This window comes from Astyanax mexicanus, chromosome 1 (assembly GCF_023375975.1).
Source record: "Astyanax mexicanus isolate ESR-SI-001 chromosome 1, AstMex3_surface, whole genome shotgun sequence".
Classification (NCBI taxonomy): domain Eukaryota; kingdom Metazoa; phylum Chordata; class Actinopteri; order Characiformes; family Acestrorhamphidae; genus Astyanax; species Astyanax mexicanus.
The window spans coordinates 112,220,368-112,239,278 of NC_064408.1; the positions used below are offsets into that span (position 1 = coordinate 112,220,368).

At 37.5% G+C, this 18,911-nt stretch overlaps 1 protein-coding gene across 3 annotated transcripts in view; it reads left to right on the forward strand.

The window, feature by feature from the left end:
- The window catches only part of adam22 (ADAM metallopeptidase domain 22), a 157,646-nt gene that overhangs the window by 44,504 nt on the left and 94,231 nt on the right, over nt 1-18,911 (forward strand). For all 3 annotated transcript variants that reach the window (XM_049464556.1, XM_049464559.1, XM_022662664.2), the window contains exon 4: nt 14,091-14,157. In XM_049464556.1, coding sequence (XP_049320513.1) covers nt 14,091-14,157 — 67 coding nt within the window. The remainder of the gene's footprint in view (nt 1-14,090; nt 14,158-18,911) is intronic.

The window sequence follows — 18,911 nt, forward strand, 5'->3', positions numbered from 1 at the left end:
TTCAAATGATCATTGGCATACTTGAGGCGCGCCTCCACATGTGCTCTCTTCAGCAGGGGTACCTTTCGGGCACTGCAGGATGTGAATCCATTGTTGCGCAAAGTGTTGCCAATTGTTTCCTTGCAAACTGTGGTCCCAGCTGCCTTCAGGTCATTTGCTAACTCCTGCCGAGTGGTTGCAGGATGATTTCTGACCGTTCTCAGCATCATTGCCACCCCATGAGGCGAAATCTTCTTTGGAGCACCGGGCCGAGGTCTGTTGATTGTCATGTTATACTCTTTAAACTTTCTGATAATTGCACCAATAGTTGTTACTTTCACATCCAACACCTTACTAATCTTTTTGTAGCCCATTCCAGCTTTGTGAAGGTCAACAATTCTGACTCTGAGGTCCTGTGACAGCTCTTTGGTTTTACCCATGTTGGAGACTTGAAATCTGTGTGATCTGTCTGATTCTGTGGACAGGTGTTTTTCACACAAGTGATTAGTGAGAACAGGTGGCTTCAGGTCAGGTAACAAGTTGATTGGGAGTGTCTAACTGGTCTGTCTCTCCATGTAAGAATACATCTACCATTAAAAGTATAGAATGATCATGTCTTTATTAGTGGGCCAACGAAGAAAATCAACAAGGGATCAAATACTTCTTGGACTCACTGTATTATAAGGCTCATTTTATGCGACAATAGTACATTTTTAGTAAAAACAGGGGTGTTTTTCATGTTTTTCTTCTAATTCAGTGTGAATTAGGGTGCCGAAACATGTAAAGCTAAGCTAAGTTAAGTTAACAAAACTTTAATTTAATACACGAGTAAACGAGTGCTGGATGTTAATCTACACAAATTTCTATTCTGAAAGCTGTTCATTTGGGTGAGTAAAATGCTTCCGTTTATTTACAGTAAGCTTCGATTTACAGATTTCCACTAAAGCTGGAGCATTAGCATTAGCAGCTAAGCGCTAGCGTTTAGCGGCTAGTGCCACCCGACAGCACTACACTGAGGAACCCTGACTTTTCCTGTAAGACAAGGCGATGTTAGCTAGCGGTTCATCCCATGTAGCTTGTTTTAAGACAGAAAAACCTCTTTTTGGCAAAACAGCTAGCGCTAATGCTAATACTGCTGGGGAACAAAAGTGAAACTCCTGTATAATGCTGCACTTTAGCGGAGTGGCTTTACTGCTCCTTAATACCTGACTGGTAAAACTCATACATAAGCGCATCAGATTATAAAGCGCACTGACGATTTTTGGAAAAATTAAAGGATTTTAATTGCGCCTTATAGGCCAAAAAATACTGAAAGCTCATATATTATTAATAAGAAATCACTGCACAATTACATAAGTCTGTTGTTATGGTCAGGTTTAGTAATATAATCAAATTTGTGATGGTAAGAATAGTGGACTTATGGATGATGGTTATTGGTGATAATAGTAAATAAGTAATTGGTAGCAAATAGTTAAAGTCCATGTAAAGTTTATTATAGTCTAGGGTAAGCACTAGTCAGAGACGGGTGTGAGTAGTTAGATGGGGCAGATGATCTTATAACAGGGTCTGATTATAACAGCCAAACAAAAAGAGAGAGCCAGAAGGTAACATAGACACGAGAGCATTCTGAAACACTACCATACATCTGCTTTACCATCCACAGACATGAGTGCTTACAAGCAAGCATCAGCTTCTCAGTTTATCACAACTACTTATGTCTATAAACCCCCAGACCCCTGCAGCCTTTATCTAAAGGAAATCATTAATTACCCAAATCTAAACAAAATAAGTGAGTAGTGAGTAGGGGTGGGCAATATTATATCGTATACAATATATCGTGACACAGAAATATCATGATATTAAAAATCCATATCGTGATAATAGGGCTGTTGTCTTAAAATAGTCTATTATTTACTGTGAAGCTTTAGGTGTATTTATTGTATAATTGTTTAATTTGCAGTTTATATGCATGCACTAAATATTCTGCAATATTTTTTGCTGCATTATATTATTTTATGCTATATTATTTATTTTGCCACATTATGATTATTCTGTTATACTATATTCTATATTCCTGAAATGAATTAATTATTTTAGTTTTCCTATATCGCCAAGTATATCGTTATCGCAAAAATACCCTGAAATATCGTGATATTATTTTAGAGCCATATTGCCCACCCTAATAGTGAGCGGCTTAGACATAAAGATGGAGGCACTTCAGTAACACTATGTTTAAGTGTTCCCATGTAGATGCTTTGTCTTATGGTTTACTAATATAAGCTGAAACTTGTTTTAGAACAAGTGTTATTTTTATGCAATTTGAAGCAGCTTTGCTTAATAAGTGCTTAATAAATAAAATACATACTAAACACGCAGTATTGTATTTAGTAATACAGAGAAAAATACTTTTGTGTTTGTCTCTTTAAAGTAGTAATAGTAATCATATGGAATTGTTGTGAGGTCAGGGACATTTACACCCTTATTATATCAGCCTGAGAGCTTTTTTTACTATGTATGTGTGTGTGTGTGGGTTTGTGTGCGCTGCATGTGTGTGAAGAGGGGGATGGGGAGGTGTGAGCTTTACTCCCCTATAAATTATTCAAATCCCAAAGCAATTAAAACAAAAATCTGTTATCAGGCTCCTCCACTGCCTCCACACACACACACGAGTCCCTTTGCCTGGATATCATTGTGTTCCTGATTATTTCATTTGAATCATCTCTTTGTGTGTGTGTGTGTGTGTGTGTGTGTGTGTGTGTGTGCAGGGACTCTGTTTATGACTGAACAGAGCTGATATAAGAGCATGTTTATCTGAGAGTCTAATTGAGGATCAGGTTCAGGATTATAGCTTATAGTGTACAAGACAGTACTGTTCACTGTATCACAAGTTACTGTAAGACCCCATGCAGACGGTTACAAGGCATCTATCAAAGGGGTCAGAAGGTCACATTTGTAATCATAAACCTGTTGCCAGATCAATGGCTGTCTGTCCTTGGAGCTCTTTTGGTCGGTACTGACCACTGCATCCTGGGAACACCTCACAACACACTCTCTCTGATGTTTTAGAGATGTTCTGACCCAGTTGTCTATTCATCACAATTAGGCTCTTGTCAAAGTTCTCTTGAGAACTTGGAATATAATCAGGAATAAGATAACCACAATCCATCAAACCAAGCTGAACTGCTTGATGTTTTGCACCAGGAGTGGCGTAAAGTTATACAAAATCAGTGTGTAAGACTGGTGGAGGAGAACATGCCAAGATGCATGAAAACTGGGATTAAAAACCATAGTTATTCCGCCAAATATTGATTTCTGAACTCTTAAAACGTTACGAATATGAACGTGTTTTCCTTACATTATTTGAGTTCGGAAAGCTCTGCATCTTTGTTGTTATTTCAGCCATTTCTCATTTTCTGCAAATAAATACTCTAAATGGCAATAATTTTATTTGGAATTTGGGAGAAATGTTGGCCGTAGTTTATAGAATAAAACAACAATGTTCATTTTACTCAAACATAAACCTACAAATAGCAAAATCAGAGAAACTGATTCAGAAACTGAAGTGTATGTATAATTCAGACCTTTATAAATGCCAGTGGAACCAGGTTTAGGTCATTAATGCTGTGTTTTAATGTTAAGGCTGTTTAATGTAAAAGCACAATAAACTGGAATACTGATACTCCACAGTACTCGGATTAGATTGCTAAACCACTGGATAATTGGACATTTTTGTTAAAGACCTTTTATAGTAAATATTGTGTAAAGCATCTCAGATGCTGTTCTGAGAGGTTCAGAGTATTTCCCAGCGTTTGCTTGGTGGGGTTATAAGCTGGGGATTAACTATTACACCCCTCTCATTCACACCCTGCACTCAGGGGGATGTGGAGGCTCTGAGCAGTGTATTACAGGCCTTATGGGGAATTTCAGAGTGTGTATTTGTGTGTGTGTGTTTTTTTTGTGTGTGTGTGTTTGTGTATGTGTTTGTGTGCAGAAAAAAGAGAGAGAGAGAGATGTCTCTGTAAAACAGGAGGTACTGAAACAGCAGGATTGGCTGGGGCAGGGATGAATTGTTGTGTGTTTGTGTGTGTCTGTGTGTGTGTTTGTGTGTTTGTGTGTGCGTGTGTGTGTTTGTGTGTGTGTGATTAAGCAGGCTGTAGTTTATGGCAGAACAGTCTTTACTGCTCCTTCAGTGTGTGTGTCTCTCTCTCTCATTAACATTCTCTCTCTCTGTCAGAAAAAGGAAGAGAGAGAGAGGGGGGGGGTGGGGAGATCATTTCTTGTTCATTCTTTTTCTCTCTCACTCTTTCTTCTGTTTTTCTTTTGTATTTATTTTTATACTCTCATTCTTTCATTTTTTACTCCTGATTTTCTTATTCATTACTTATCTTTTTCATTCTGTGTATTGACCTATATATCTCGCTCTTTTTCTTTTAATCAGTCTTTCTATCTGCTTTTTAATGTCCCTATTTTTTCTCAGTTGTTCCTTAACTCATTTTTCTTTCTGTCTGTCTCTTTCTCTTTTACTATGTTTCTCAATCAGTATGTCTCTATTTCTTTCTTTCTCTAAGCTGTTTATCTCTCCTTTCAATCGTGTTGTCTTTCTTTCTGCCATTCTTTCTCTCTTTCTGTCTTCTTTTCCTCTATTTATCTTAGTTGTTCATTATCTCATTTTAATCTTTTGTCTGTCATTTTTCTTTCTGTCCCTCTGTGTCTGCTGTCCTTTTTCTTCTCTTTCACTTGTTTATCTTTTCTTTTGCCCCCTTACCCTTTTGCTCTTTCACCACTCTTTTGCATCTCTCTCTCTCTCTCTCTCTTTCTCTCTCTCTCTCTTTCCTTTTTTCCACTCTATCTCTGTCTCTTATCTGGTTGTCTCTCTCCTCCTTCTCTCTTCCCTGTTGTTGCTCTTCTCTGCCCGTCCTTCTCCTCTTTCTTGTCCTGTTCTTCTCTTCGATCCGGCAGCACTTCTGTGTTCTCTTAGTTTTTCTGCTGAACTCAGCTGTTCTTCGTCCTGTAGTTCAGAAACAGTAAGAACACTCTTTCCTCCAGCACACCTTTTACTCCATTGTCTTCTATGACGCATTTCTGGTATGCAGGTAACACTGTGGATCAAAGAATTTTAAATGTTAAATGCCAAAATAATACCATTCATCTGGTACCCGCTTACCCTTGCTTACAATATAACACCTCACAACTTATACAGGTGTAGGTTTTTCCAAGCCATTCCCTCAGGTAACACTTTATGTTCAATTTGCATACTGCTTTCACATGCCTTTTAGCCTGTCATTGTAATAAACATGCATGTTACATGGAGCAGCTAACCACCCTCATATTTTTGAATAGCTGGACCTTATTGGACGTTATTAGACAGTTGAACACGCTTGGAGGAGAGCACTACCTACCAGTTCTGTAACATAAGTGACCAGATGTTCACTATGGCAGTATAGCATCACACTGATTGAAGAGGGGAAGGGAGACCAGTTGTGCTCGTCGGGACTCTTGACTATGGCTGTGGCATCATCAGGATCAAATTCGATCTTCTGATGATATGGACAGCACTTAGACAGCTGCTCCACTTTGGTAAAAGACTTTAAATTAGCATTTTCATCCTTTTTAGCTTTTCACTGTTTGTCCTAATAAATGGCTTGTCCTTAAATCTTTTTGCTTTTTCTGTGTATTGTCCAGAAATTCAGTCATAATTATTACATAATCTTTCATTTTATATCATCTTTCTTTCTCAGATACACTTGCTTCCTCTACTACACACATTTTCTCTCTTTCTCTCTCTCTTCTCTCTCTGATGTCTTCATTACTCATTTTAGCCTCTGTGTGTGTGTGTGTATGTTGCCATGTGTTGTAGCCCTGTGTAGTAGCTGTGTTGATTTATGGCTGTGGTGGCCATGTGACAGGGCATGGTGTGTGGAATAGCATTTATATGCTAATGAACTCATGTGCTGCCATGCACACACACTTCTGCACTACTACACTCCTGCACAGTTCAGGCCATGCACAGTAGCGCTGTGTTTACACTCGTGTTTGCACACATGGGAGTGTGCATGTGAAACCTACACGTAAGCACAAACTTTTTTATACATCAGCATTTCAGTTTTTTTATTCCTTAAGCTTTCTGCTGTTTTCTGTATTTTTTGACATTATGTGAATGTGTGGTAGTTTATATTATATCATTTTATGAGGAAAGGACCAATAGAAATGCTCCAAAATGACTTGACATACAAGTCTTGCTTGTTGCTTAGTCTTTTTGGTTTTACATTTCTACTCGCAGTAACACATATATTTTGACCAGGGTGCGCATCCATTTGCACTAAAATGCCCTATGTTTTTTTTTACAGTTTAGTTATGTCCTTTTCGTACCTACTAGTTAGGTGTCCCCTTATCACACAGAGCTATCATGCAAACTGCGTCCGTTCGAACTGCTGAATGTTTATGTGCAGTTGAACATGCTTGGAGGAGAACACTAATTACCAGGCTATTAGATCAGCTATTAGACACATCACGACAATTCCTGTTGCATACCGAGTAGAGTTGCACAATATATCGTTTAAGTGTTTAAACAAGCAGTAGATACACACTATTCTAAATTTCTTAGTGAACAGCACTGTCTCTGCCTCTGTGTGAGTGACAGGCTGCCACTGCCTGAGAAGAGAGAGGGAGAGGGTGAGCTGGAGTAAAAGTGAGGTAACAGCATGGCCTCCACATGGCTGGGCACGTGCTCATAAACACAGTGTCTGACAGTCTGTTGAAAGCTGTGCACCTCAGTTTAGCACAGTTTTGCGCAGATATTTCCAGTTACAGATGAAATCACACTTTTAATCCCAGAAAAAACGCTCTCATTTAACTTTTAAAGGGCCATTTAAAAGACAGTGCACGGGTGGGGGCTGGTGGCAGAGCTGGTGATGTCACAGGGTCCTGCATTGTTTAATATCTCAATACATATTGTTGAAAAAAAACATTGCAAATTTTGTCAAATTTTTCCAATACATGCAGCCCTAATACCGAGCCTTATTTTCTGTTGGCCTGTATCTGTTTGTCCCTCTGTTTTGCCATTTTTAATTTCATAATAAATGTATTTTTCATTTGGTTTGGCCTGTGTTTGATATTGCCACTATTGCTCTGGTCATGTAATTTATGTGTCATCTTATTTATTAACCTCGTTATTGTTAAAGTGCTTAGAAATTTTCTTATAAAACCTATAGCATTGTTTACTTCCACAAGCATCTGGTTTGTTATAATATAATATAATAATATAATATCTGCTTTTAGATTAATCTAAAAAAAAAACTGTTAAATGCTTATTTTGGGTAAAAAAAAGTTTGTTTGGAAACGTACAGACCCTGAGAGTGTAGAGGGGTAAATGTGCTGTAGAGGTCAGCTCTAAATTCTGAATCAATGAGGCAGGACCCCCACCCTGCCCACCTGAGACAGCGCCCAGAGGACCAGATTTATGGACACTATTACCAATAAGGCGAGCCGGCCCAGTCTGCCTTTATAGATGTTGTTGTCTTTGGAGCATCTTTGTGATTAAGATCTAGGTGTGTGTGTGTGTGTGTGTGTGTGTTTGATGGATTGAGATGTAGCGGGCAGAATGTGTGTTGGTGTATTTCATTGTCATCAGAGCAGTGTGTCCTGCGGTCTCTGAGTGAAAAAAGGTTTGGAGTAAAATACAACATTCTGTCTGATGTGAAATGTAGTTACAAAAGTGTGTGTGTGTGTGTATTTATGGGAATTTTTTTTAATGTTTATACACAACATTTGTACTGTATATTATTACATAGAAAAAAAATAAATAAATATTATGACATATAGGTATTTACATACATGTGTAATGCATATGTTATTTGTTGTTATATACAGCTCTGGAAAAAATTAAGAGTTTTATTAAAATGAATCAGTTTCTCTGATTTTGCTATTTATATATTTGAGAAAATGAACATCATTGTTTTATTCTATAAACTACGGACAACATTTCTCCCAAGTTCCCAACAAAAATCTTATCATTTAGAGCATTTATTTGCAGAAAATTAGAAATGTCTGAAGTAACAAAAAAGATGCAGAGCTTTCAGACCTCAAATATGGAAAGAAAGCAAAATCATATTCATAAAGTTTTCAGAAATCAAAGAGTTCAGAAATCAATATTTGGTGGAACAACCCTGGTTTTTAATCATAGTTTTCATGCATCTTGGCATGTTCTCCTCCACCAGTTTTACACACTGCTTTTGGATAACTTTATGCCACTAGAATAGGACTCACTGGAAAATATAAACATAAACCAATTGCCCTGTGTCTAATGCCAGGTGTAGGGAGCTAGAGGGGTATAAAGCTGCCCAGTATTGAACTACTTTTATTTATATATATATATATATATATATATATATATATATATATATATATATATATATATATATATATATATATATATAATGCAGGTGTGTAGTTAGGACAGTTGTTCTTTGGACAGTAGTCACTGGAGGACAGCTGCACTGCTGTGAGTGTGTGAGGCTGGTTAATGCTGGTGTCACTGGCAGGTTATGATCTTGCTTTGAGTGTTAAGCTCTCTTTAACTCCCTCATTGATCACTCGGGCTCGGCTTTCACAGTGGTAGGCCTTGAGGTACATATACGCACCCATACTAACAGCCTAATATCTTCTCACTGCTCTGTTTTGTCTAAGATCATACTGAATACTGCTAGCCTGGTAAAAATAATCTGTCTGGTAACTGTTGTGAATTCTAGCAGCTTTGTTGCAGCTCTCCAAAGCTTAACTGGAAATGATTAAATAAAAATTGTATTACTGTTGATCGGGGTGGGCAACTCAGGCCGAGTTTATATTTTGATCAGGGTGCCCAACCCTATGCAATGAAATATCCTATGTTTCTGACAATTTAGTTATGTGTCCTCTTCTTTTCCACTAGTTAGTTGTTCCCTAATCACAAAGTGCTTCTACAGCAACACGAAACCTGCAAACTGCATGTATTTGAACTGCTGAATGTTTATGGACAGTTGAACACGCTTGGAGGAGAACACTAATTACCAGCTTTTAGACACACCACAACAATTCCTGTTGCATAACGAGACTTATGCTGCATTTACAGAATTTATGCAAATGAATCCGTCCAATGCGATGCCTCTATCCAATCAGAGAGCAGGTGTTTGCCTGATACATGTCCTTAGTGCAGTGTATGATAACATTTTAGTTTCACTTTCAGTTGTTCCAGAGTAAAATGGAAGAGATGTTTCAGCCCTCCCTGTCCTTTATGTTAAGGTATTCAGATCAAAGATATTCAGAACATCCCTCCTTATTAGCTTTGCTAAATGCCCAATGTGAGAATATGTTACAGTTGACCTACAGAGAGCTTAATAACACTTCACAAGCCATAACAAAAGGAGCTCAGTATCAGTCACTGATTTATTGTTTGTGATGCACGGTGGAGACATCTGTGTGAAACTCAAGCTGCTGATGGTTTATGAGCTGTCTGAGTGGGTAGGTGATGCAGTGTGATGCAAAATCTAGCAGAAAATATGTACAGCTTGTAGAGGCTCATACAAAAACAGCAAAAACATCACATTTTGGATTGTAGATACAATGGCAAGTAACATACACTGTATAGACAGAGGTATTGGGACACCAAAACATTACACATACTTGATTGGAGATTGGAGATTGTTGGAGACTTTTATCTCGTCTGCATTTTATTTCTAAACACTTGAACACCCTATCCTGTAACTTTATTTGATCGGACACTTTGTGACTAAGTTGCCGAGGGTTCTAAAGTCTTAAAGGTGTCCCTCTGCTAAAATCCACTTTTTCTTTTTTTTTTTTTTTTGTAAAATACAGTAGGTCTATCTAAGCTGTATATGGATGCTGCACATGAAAGTCTTTCTCAACCTTCACAGTCTGCAGTTGCTAGTAAAAGAATATATCCAGAAAAACAAGTCAATCAGGAAAAGCATCGTGTCTACGCAAACTTGTGAATTAGTATTTATGGCCTTGTCCACCTTGACTCGCGACAGCCTGCAGGCAGCACTGTCTCATCAGACAGCGCTAGGAACAGCATGGCAGTTTGTTCCTGTGTTATTTGCGCAAATAACACATCAGTGTTACATGTTTTGCCCAGGAACAATAGTTCGAATAGTTCAAATTTGTCTGTGGAACACCACAAGCAAAGTACAATTGATATAGGTAGGTGTATGTTTAGAACAATTTTGTTTACACTAGTTAAAAGTAAAAATCCACCCCAGGGTTTCGTTCCAACTGCCTGGGTGGCTCTGCTGTAGCTTAGCCAACAAACCCCGAGGTGGATTTTTACTTTCTGAACCTGGACTACCCACCTCTGTGTGTAAGTAACTAGGTTTACATAGGATCTCCAGTGGATTTGGCGTTTTACAGAGATTTTAAGACTAGGTCAGTGGCTGAACTGCACTTAGCGGGACATAACATGTGTTGTAAAGGAAAATAGGATATTGCAAAGACTGTTATTAGTGTAAAAATATCTTAATTAAAAAAAAATATATCACTCTGTCAGCCAATCAGAGAAGATATGTTTGCATGTTTGAATATTCATGAGTTATATTCCTCCACCGGACTAAGGCAGCGTTATACTGGATCTTCTGACAATTCATTCATTCTAAAAACCACAACTAAAATGAATGATCACTAATTCTTTCACTAATGTTTGTAAAGGCAGACTGGGTGCTTGATTTTACACACCTGTGGCGATACTTTTTTCCATAAATACCAGCTTGTTTATTTGTTCTACTTTATATGACATAAAAAAGAGTGATGTAATCCTGTCAAAGCAGGTAGTTTCTGCTCATTGCTTAACAACAATAGCTACCCGACTTTCAGCAGGTTCTACAAAGTCTGGCTTACGATACTGTGGACTGACTGAGAGTAGGTTCAGCACCACGGACAGCACACAGCTCTCTCTCGATCTCTCCACACAGTGAATGGAAATGGGTTCGCTGGGCCACAGAGGAGTTCTTCTGGGAGGAGTTCTTGCTGATGGGCTTTTACCGTTCAGTGTGGAACACCTGGCCTAGATTCACTGTGTGTGTGTGTGTGTGTGTGTGTATGCATGTGCGCTGACACAGGCATTCATGCATGTGCTTTAATATATCTCTACCTCTGCTAAATGTACTTTGGAAATGTACATATGCCTGCTTGTGTTGTGAGAGTGTGTAGGCATTATAGTGATAGCCTGTCCCAGATTGTGTCTGTATGAACTCCTTACGGAGCTGGGCTTTGCTTGTGGTCCAGCACACAAACTAATGTGTCCTTCACTGCAACCTGCTCTGCTTCAGCTGTAGCTGTGGAGTTGCAGTGACAGTCAGTTCAGCAGTATATCGTAGACCAGTTGTTTCAAATGCTTCATTATGCAGCTCCAGTTGCTTTAAATACCTTTTACAGGTTGTCTTTTACTACAGCAAAAATGCACATTGGGCTCTGAAGTTACTCTCAGTTCCTCAACCCATGGCCTGAGAGTCCTCAACTGCACTAAGCGCTAGCTCTTTCGCCGTTCAGAGACTATATATAAATATCAGACTGTAGTCTGTGTGTTTTCACCATGTTAAAACAAGCTACAAGGGACGAACGGCTAGCTAATATCGCTCTGGCTTACCGGAACTCTCTCATGGTTTCTTAGTGTAGTGCTGTCAGGCAGCGTTTACTAGTACTAATCGTGGCTAGCGCTAGCGATTATCCGCTAATGCTAAAGCTGCTGCACCCAGTCTTAGTGAAAATCTGGAAATCTAAGCTTACTGTAAATAAAAAAGAAATGCTTTACTCACCAAAATAAACAGTTTTCAGTAGAGAAATCTGTGTATATTAGTATCCAGTGATGGTTTGATTTTAAAAGAAAATGTTTTGTTTTTAAGAATTACAGTTTTGTTTACTCAGCTTAGCTTAGCTTTACTTAACTTATTTATCCACTCCACCACCACCCAACTGCTGAATTTGAAGGAAAACATGGCAACACCCCTGTTCCGTACTAGTGTCGCATAATGCGCTTTATAATCCAGTGCACCTTATGTATGAAAAATGCAGCATTATACAGGAGTTATACAGAAGTTTATTTCTAGAGCACCATGGCTGGAGCAGTATTAGCATTAGCTGCTAAACACGCTAAGTGCTAGCTCTTTTGCCGTTCAGAGGTGAGTTTATCGGACTGTAGCCTGCGTAAGTGCATGACCTTTAGCCTGCTAAAAGAGCACCTTCTACCCACCCAGAGAGAGCAAGGCCAATTGTGCTTCCTCAGTGCTCCGACAGCTGATGGCAAGCTGCATGACCGGGATTCGAACCAGCAATCTGCCCATTATAGTGACAGCACTTAGCCCGCTGGACCACTCAGAGCCAAAAAGGCACTTTTTCTTAGGTGACATCATTAGCACCTCTACTAAGTATGATAATTGTGGTTTAAGGTAGTAAATCAGCTGAATGAATGAAAGTTATTGCAGATATTGCAGCTTTCTAAAGTCCCAAGAATGCTAATGCTAAATGCTAAAGCCAATTATACTCAGCATACTTTCAACTAAACCAAGACCATCCACCTGGAGGATTGTGTTGACCACTAGAGGATTCACCATGGACACAGTTCCATTCTGTTTCTGGGCTCTAACAGATGTTACTGTTGAAGGAAACTGGTGTCCCTGGGAAAAACACCCATGTGGACACTAGGAGAACCTGGAAACCCCACCCAGATAGGGACTTGAAGCCAAGACCTTAGCAGTGAGGCTAAGGTCTTATGTGCTAACCATCATATCTCATTGCCATATAAAACTGTTTATTTGTGTTCATGTGTGGGAATACTAATGTATTGCTTGTTCATTAATAAGTAAATTAAAGAGTTTTTTTTTTAAACTGTGAGTAAACAAGTTTATACAGTCACTGGAGGCTGTTACTGTGGTGCCGTCACTGGGCAAAGACTTAATCACAAACATTCCAGGCTTCTCCCTAGACGTGGAAGGAAGTGTTGTAGGCTCTGCTCTCAGCATGTGCGTAAAACAAAGTGAATATTAGAAGTGAATATTATAATAACACTCTTACATACCTACAGAACATTTAACAGGTTATAAGCGGTGCTAGGGCTTAGATGGTTTTGGTGCTTTTCATTAATGTTACTTAATTAAGTTACAAAAGTCACTTGGTCCGGTCACTGAGTCATATTAACTATGCTGTCCACTGTGTTTGTTAAATGCATTATAAGACATACAGCTCTGGATAAAATAAATAAAAGATTGCTTAAAAATGATGAGTTTCTTTGATTTTACCAAATTGAAAACCTCTGGAATATAATCAAGAGGAAGATGGATGATCACAAGCCATCAAACCAAGCTGAACTGCTTACATTTATTTTTTTAAAAGTGGCATAAACTTATCCAAAAGCAGTGTGTAAGACTGGTGGAGGAGAATGTGCCTAGATGCATGAAAACTGTGATTCAAAACCAGGGTCATTCCACCAAATATTGATTTCTGAACTTATAAAACTTTATGAATATGAACTTGTTTTCTTTGTATTATTTGATGTCTGAAAGCTCTGCATCTCTCTTTTTTTGTTATTTGGGACATTTCTCATCTGCAAATAAATGCTCTAAATGACAATATTTTTAATCTGGAGTTTGGAAGAAATGTTGTTTGTAGTTTATAAAATAAAACAACAATGTTTTACTCATTTTACTCAAACATAAACCTATAAATAGCAAAATCAGAGAAAAGATTCAGAAACTGAAGTGGTCAGCTTTTTCAGAGCTGTGTAGGTCCTGGATTGTTAAATCATTTAGGTCTCTTTGCCATAAACATGCTAGCCATGTGTTCATGGTCACTCGCAAGATAACACCTCACAACTTATACAAGTGATCCGTTTACATACTGCTATCCCAAGACTTTTGGCATGTCATTGTTTTTCAGCCGGAGCTTTTTTTCTTAGCTACTAATTACCTGATTTTATGCACAAAAAGGCTGGATGAGAGAAAGATTTCATCAAGAGAGCTGAAGTTTAATGAGGGAGCACCAAAGCCTGCTGATGGGAACACAAGGAGACAGCTTTGAATTAAAATGAGCAATTTTGTGCTAATTATGTTTTGTGTTCTGTTTTTCCACAGTGATCTGCTGTCTTCGAAGTATGTGGAGCGGCATATATCGGAAGAGGGGAAATCATTCATCTCCAAAGTAAGTTTCCATTAAGGCTTAAATGCTGTTGCTCTGAAGGTCTCAAGAGGTCAGGATCTCACTTACAGGTCTCATTCCATCGTTTTTTGTGGTCAGGTGTTTCTATTTAGCCCTGCTTTAGATTATTGAATTACTGGTCTTTGAAGAAAGACAGGATTTGGGCTCTTGCTTATGAATATTCATACATGCAAACATATCGCCTCTGATTGGCTAACAGCACTGCAGCAGAGAACACCTACCTGCCTCCCCCCACAGTCAAACAAGTTTACAGCTCTAAAAGATGCAGAGCTTTCAGACCTCAAATTATGCAAAGGAAACAAGTTCATATTCATAAAGTTTTAAGAGTTCAGAAATCAGTATTTGGTGGAATAATCCTGTTTTTTAATCACAGTTTTCATGCATCTTGGCATGTTCTCCTCCACCAGTCTTACACACTGCTTTTGGATAACTTTTAGAGCTTAGACTCTCTGCCCGAACCCAACCTGACCAGAGGCCGAGATTTCCCACCACATTCCTCGGGCCGGGTCGGGTCGGTTTCTAGAAAATAGTCCGAGATGTAGGCATCTGTTTTTTAATTATATTTTCATTTTATATAAAGCTCTGGTGTGATAATCACAATGTTGCTAAGTAACCAGATATAACCAGATATTCAAAAACGAATGAAATAACGAAAACTGAAAGTAAAAAAAAACATGTGTTAACTGAATCTAATAAAAACGATAATTAAAAGAAAAAACGTAACTAACTAAAACTGTTTTGTGTGTTTATTAAACGAATTAAAACAAACTGAATTTACTGATAGAATACTCTCATTTTCGTGTTTAATTTATTTATAAGCTCTGTCGGATTCAGCAGGAAGTCGGATTCGGCACAACAGCGGCATTTATTCCACTCCTAGTGCAAAAATTCAAGCAGTTCAGTTTGGTTTGATGGCTTGTGATCATCCATCTCCCTCTTATTATATTCCAGAGGTTTTCAATTTGGTAAAATCACCTTATTTAACATAAACATTCTGCAAAACTCTTGGTAAAACAGTATGAGCTTTTTCCCAGTTGTGGAAAATAGTCATTGGTAAGGCCCTGCTATGACACCTGTATTACCCAGAGATTAAAGTGTGACCATATGTTGTCACTTTCATTGTTTCAGAGCTGTAAATACAGGTTTATGGCACTTCAGCATCCACTTTGATCTCTGCCTCATAACGCACACATTCATGCGCTTGAGTCTTTAAATTCACACTCTGCCCATATCCAATTAGATTAAGAGATTATCAGCAGATGAATATGTGTGTTAATGTGGTCAGACGAGTGGTAATCCCAGCTCATGGAATCTCTGATGTTCAGAGATTAGCTCATAGCTGCACAGTGACCACACAGTAGCCGGACTGCGGACTTTTATTAATGAGAAAAATGAATAAACTGGCTAATATCTCACTTTCCTGCTTAGCTTTTACTAAAGAGACATTATTATCCATTATTTGTAAAACATTAATAGTCTTACAGTGATACAGTTGCAAGAAAAAGTATGTGAACACTTTGGGATGACTTGGATTTCTGCATAAATTGGTGATTAAATGTGTTCTAATCTTTATCTTAGTCACAACAATAGACAAACACAGTCTGCTTAAACTAAAACCACACAAAAAAGTATATGTTTGCATGGTTTTATTGAACACAACATGTTAAAATTCACAGTGAGGTGGGAAAAGTATGTGAATCTTTGGATTTAATAACTGGTTGAAGCTCCTTTGGCAGCAAAAACCTCAAACAAACATTTCCTGTAGTTACAGATCAGACCTGCACAATGGTCAGGAGGAATTTTGGATCATTTCTCTTCAATAAACTGTTCCAATTCAGCTATAATATTCTTGGTACATCTGGTGTGAATCGCTCTCTTGAGGTCATGATGCCACAGCATCTCAATAGGGTTGAGGTCAGGGATCTCCAGAAGGCATATTTTCTTCTGTTGAAGTCATTCACTTGATGATTTACTTCTAGGTTTTGGGTCGTTGTCCTGTTGCATCATCCATCCTCTGCTGAGCTTCAGTTGGTGGACAGATGGTCTTAAGTTTTCCTGCAAATGTCTTGGTAAACTTGGGAATTCATTTTTCTGTTGATGACTGCAATCCGTCCAGGCCCTGAGACAGCAAAGCAGCCCCAAACCATGATGCAATTTATGCAGAAATCCAAGTAATCCCAAAAGGTTCACATACTTTTTCCTGCAACTGTATAAATTAATATCTGTGAAAATGTCTTCACGTATCCTGATGCTGCCGCCCTGTCTTTTACCTTTTTGGGGAAATTTGTATCTGTTTTTATAGACTAAAATAAGCCATATATTGTTCCTTTCCACACTGAATTATCTACACTAAACAATAAAAGCTCTGGTTGTTGATTTGTAATATTTTTTCTGGTTGTGTGTTCACAGAAATTAGATTGATCACAGTCTTAGGTCAGTGTTTGTTAGTTGAATGATCTGTGATTTTTTCCTTTTACGAAGCTCTTCATTTAAAGTGATAGTTTGGTGAAAATATTCGGATAGCAACATTAATGTGATCTGAAACTTGGGCACATGTGGCATTTACTAGTGGCCTATATACCATTCGGACATATGGCCCAGAAGTGGGCCAGGTGTGGTTTTGTAGGCCAGATGTGGAACTCATTCATATTTTTTCAGCATCTGCTGAATGAAACTATAAATATTTATATATTAGGGCTGGGCAATGTGACAAAGAACTCTCTAAAAATATGTATATATATACAGCTCTATATAATAAGAGACCACTTAAAAAAAGTTTTTTTTTTTTTTTTTTTTACCAAAATTTTTACCAAATTCCTTATAATATAAGGAAGATAGATGTTCACTGCTTGAATTTTGGCATAAAGTTATCCAAAAGCGGTGTGTAAGACTGGTGGAGGAGAATACGCCAAGATGCATGAAAACTGTGATTAAAAACCAGAGATATTCCACCAAATATTAATTTCTAAACTCTTAAAACTTTTTGAATATAAACTTGTTTTCTTTGCATTATTTGAGGTCTGAAAGCTCTGCATCTTTTTTTGTTATTTCAGCCATTTCTCATTTTCTGCAAATAAATGCTTTAAATAAAAAAAAAAATATTTGGAATTTGGGAGAAGTGTTGGCCGTAGTTTATGGAATAAAACAACAATGTTCATTTTACTCAAACATAAACCTATAAATAGTGAAATCAGAAACTGAAGTGGTCTCTTATTTTTTTCAGAGCTGTATATAAAAACCTTGATATTCTTAAGAGAAATGGTAAATTACACAATATTATCTGGGTATCTAAGATAAAAAAAAAAAAAAATATATATATATATATATATATATATATATATATATATATATTTATATAAATAAAAATTGAAGTTGTCATGTCTACATATAAAAAATAACATAAACACACTTACACTTACTTGAGATGGTAAATTAAGTCATCATGCTGACCATTTATCTGTGATGTTTTTATGACATTATTTCCACAATACTGCATTTAGTTGAAATCAAATATTTTTCACACAAGTGAACCACACATGTTTTTTTAGAGAATTAAATAACACAGACATAATATTTAAACAATTATTAAGCTAATAATAAGAGTAATAATAATTGTTACACTTACTGTGCATAATTGTATCCGATAGGTTTATGTAACAGATGTAAGAGGACAGCATCTTATCCATCTTTAAATCAACACTATTTTAACATTTAATTCAACAATTCTGATTAGCTATGGCTAGCCACCTTCTGTTCCATCAATGCAAGTTGTATGTAGGCAACCAGTAAACACCAGATGTGGCCTAGAATCAGATCACAGTAATGTGTTGCTATCAGCGATGTTTTGTACAGAATATATACAGATTTTACCTATTACCACACAGGTCTTTAGCTGTATAATCCACTTATACCAGCACATTGGATTCTATTGTATGTGTGATATTGTAAATGAGTGGAAATGAGACTGTTTTTTAGCTGTTTATAAACATGATGAAAAGCATACAAATTATTAAGCTCAGGAATTAATATAAATAAGGACTGTGTAAATGTGCTGAAAGTATGCTGATGCTGTAGATATGTAGCTTTAGTTCAGCACCACATTTCTGTGTTCTTTGTTTCTGATTGGCTGAGAAGCTTCAGGCTGATCTTATGAATGCAGGATGCAGGGTGTGTTTTTGTTCTGGGACAGAGAGGATGCTCATAAATCCCAGAACAGAAGGTGCTGATTGATAGTTTCATGGCAGGCTGTTCCTATTCCAACATCCACACTCACGTCCACACTCACACAAACGCTGGGGACAGGGTCACAGCGTCCTACTTACACAATGCTTGACACCTTCATTGTCTCTGTGCGTGTGTGTGTGTGTGTGAATTGTTTCTGATGTATTATAATACAAGGGATGGAATACACATATTTGGAGTTTTGCTCACACACAAATTAATGTTTCAGCAAAGATCAAGTAAATCTGATTGATAACTGACACCAAAGTAGCCAATCAGGCAAGATATGTTTAATATCTGATGTGTGCTTCTTTAGTTAAGAATGGGGGATGCTAGGCTAACCTTAAGCTAACTGTAAACCATCTACTGTTTTAATTACAAACTCAAGTTTTAGTAAAATGACATGTTTTTAAAGTGCCCATAACATGGAAAGTTTGATATGTTTTATTATTTAATAAAGAAGTAAATTAATTAAAATGTACTATTTATTTAAAATAATATTGTGTAACATTCAA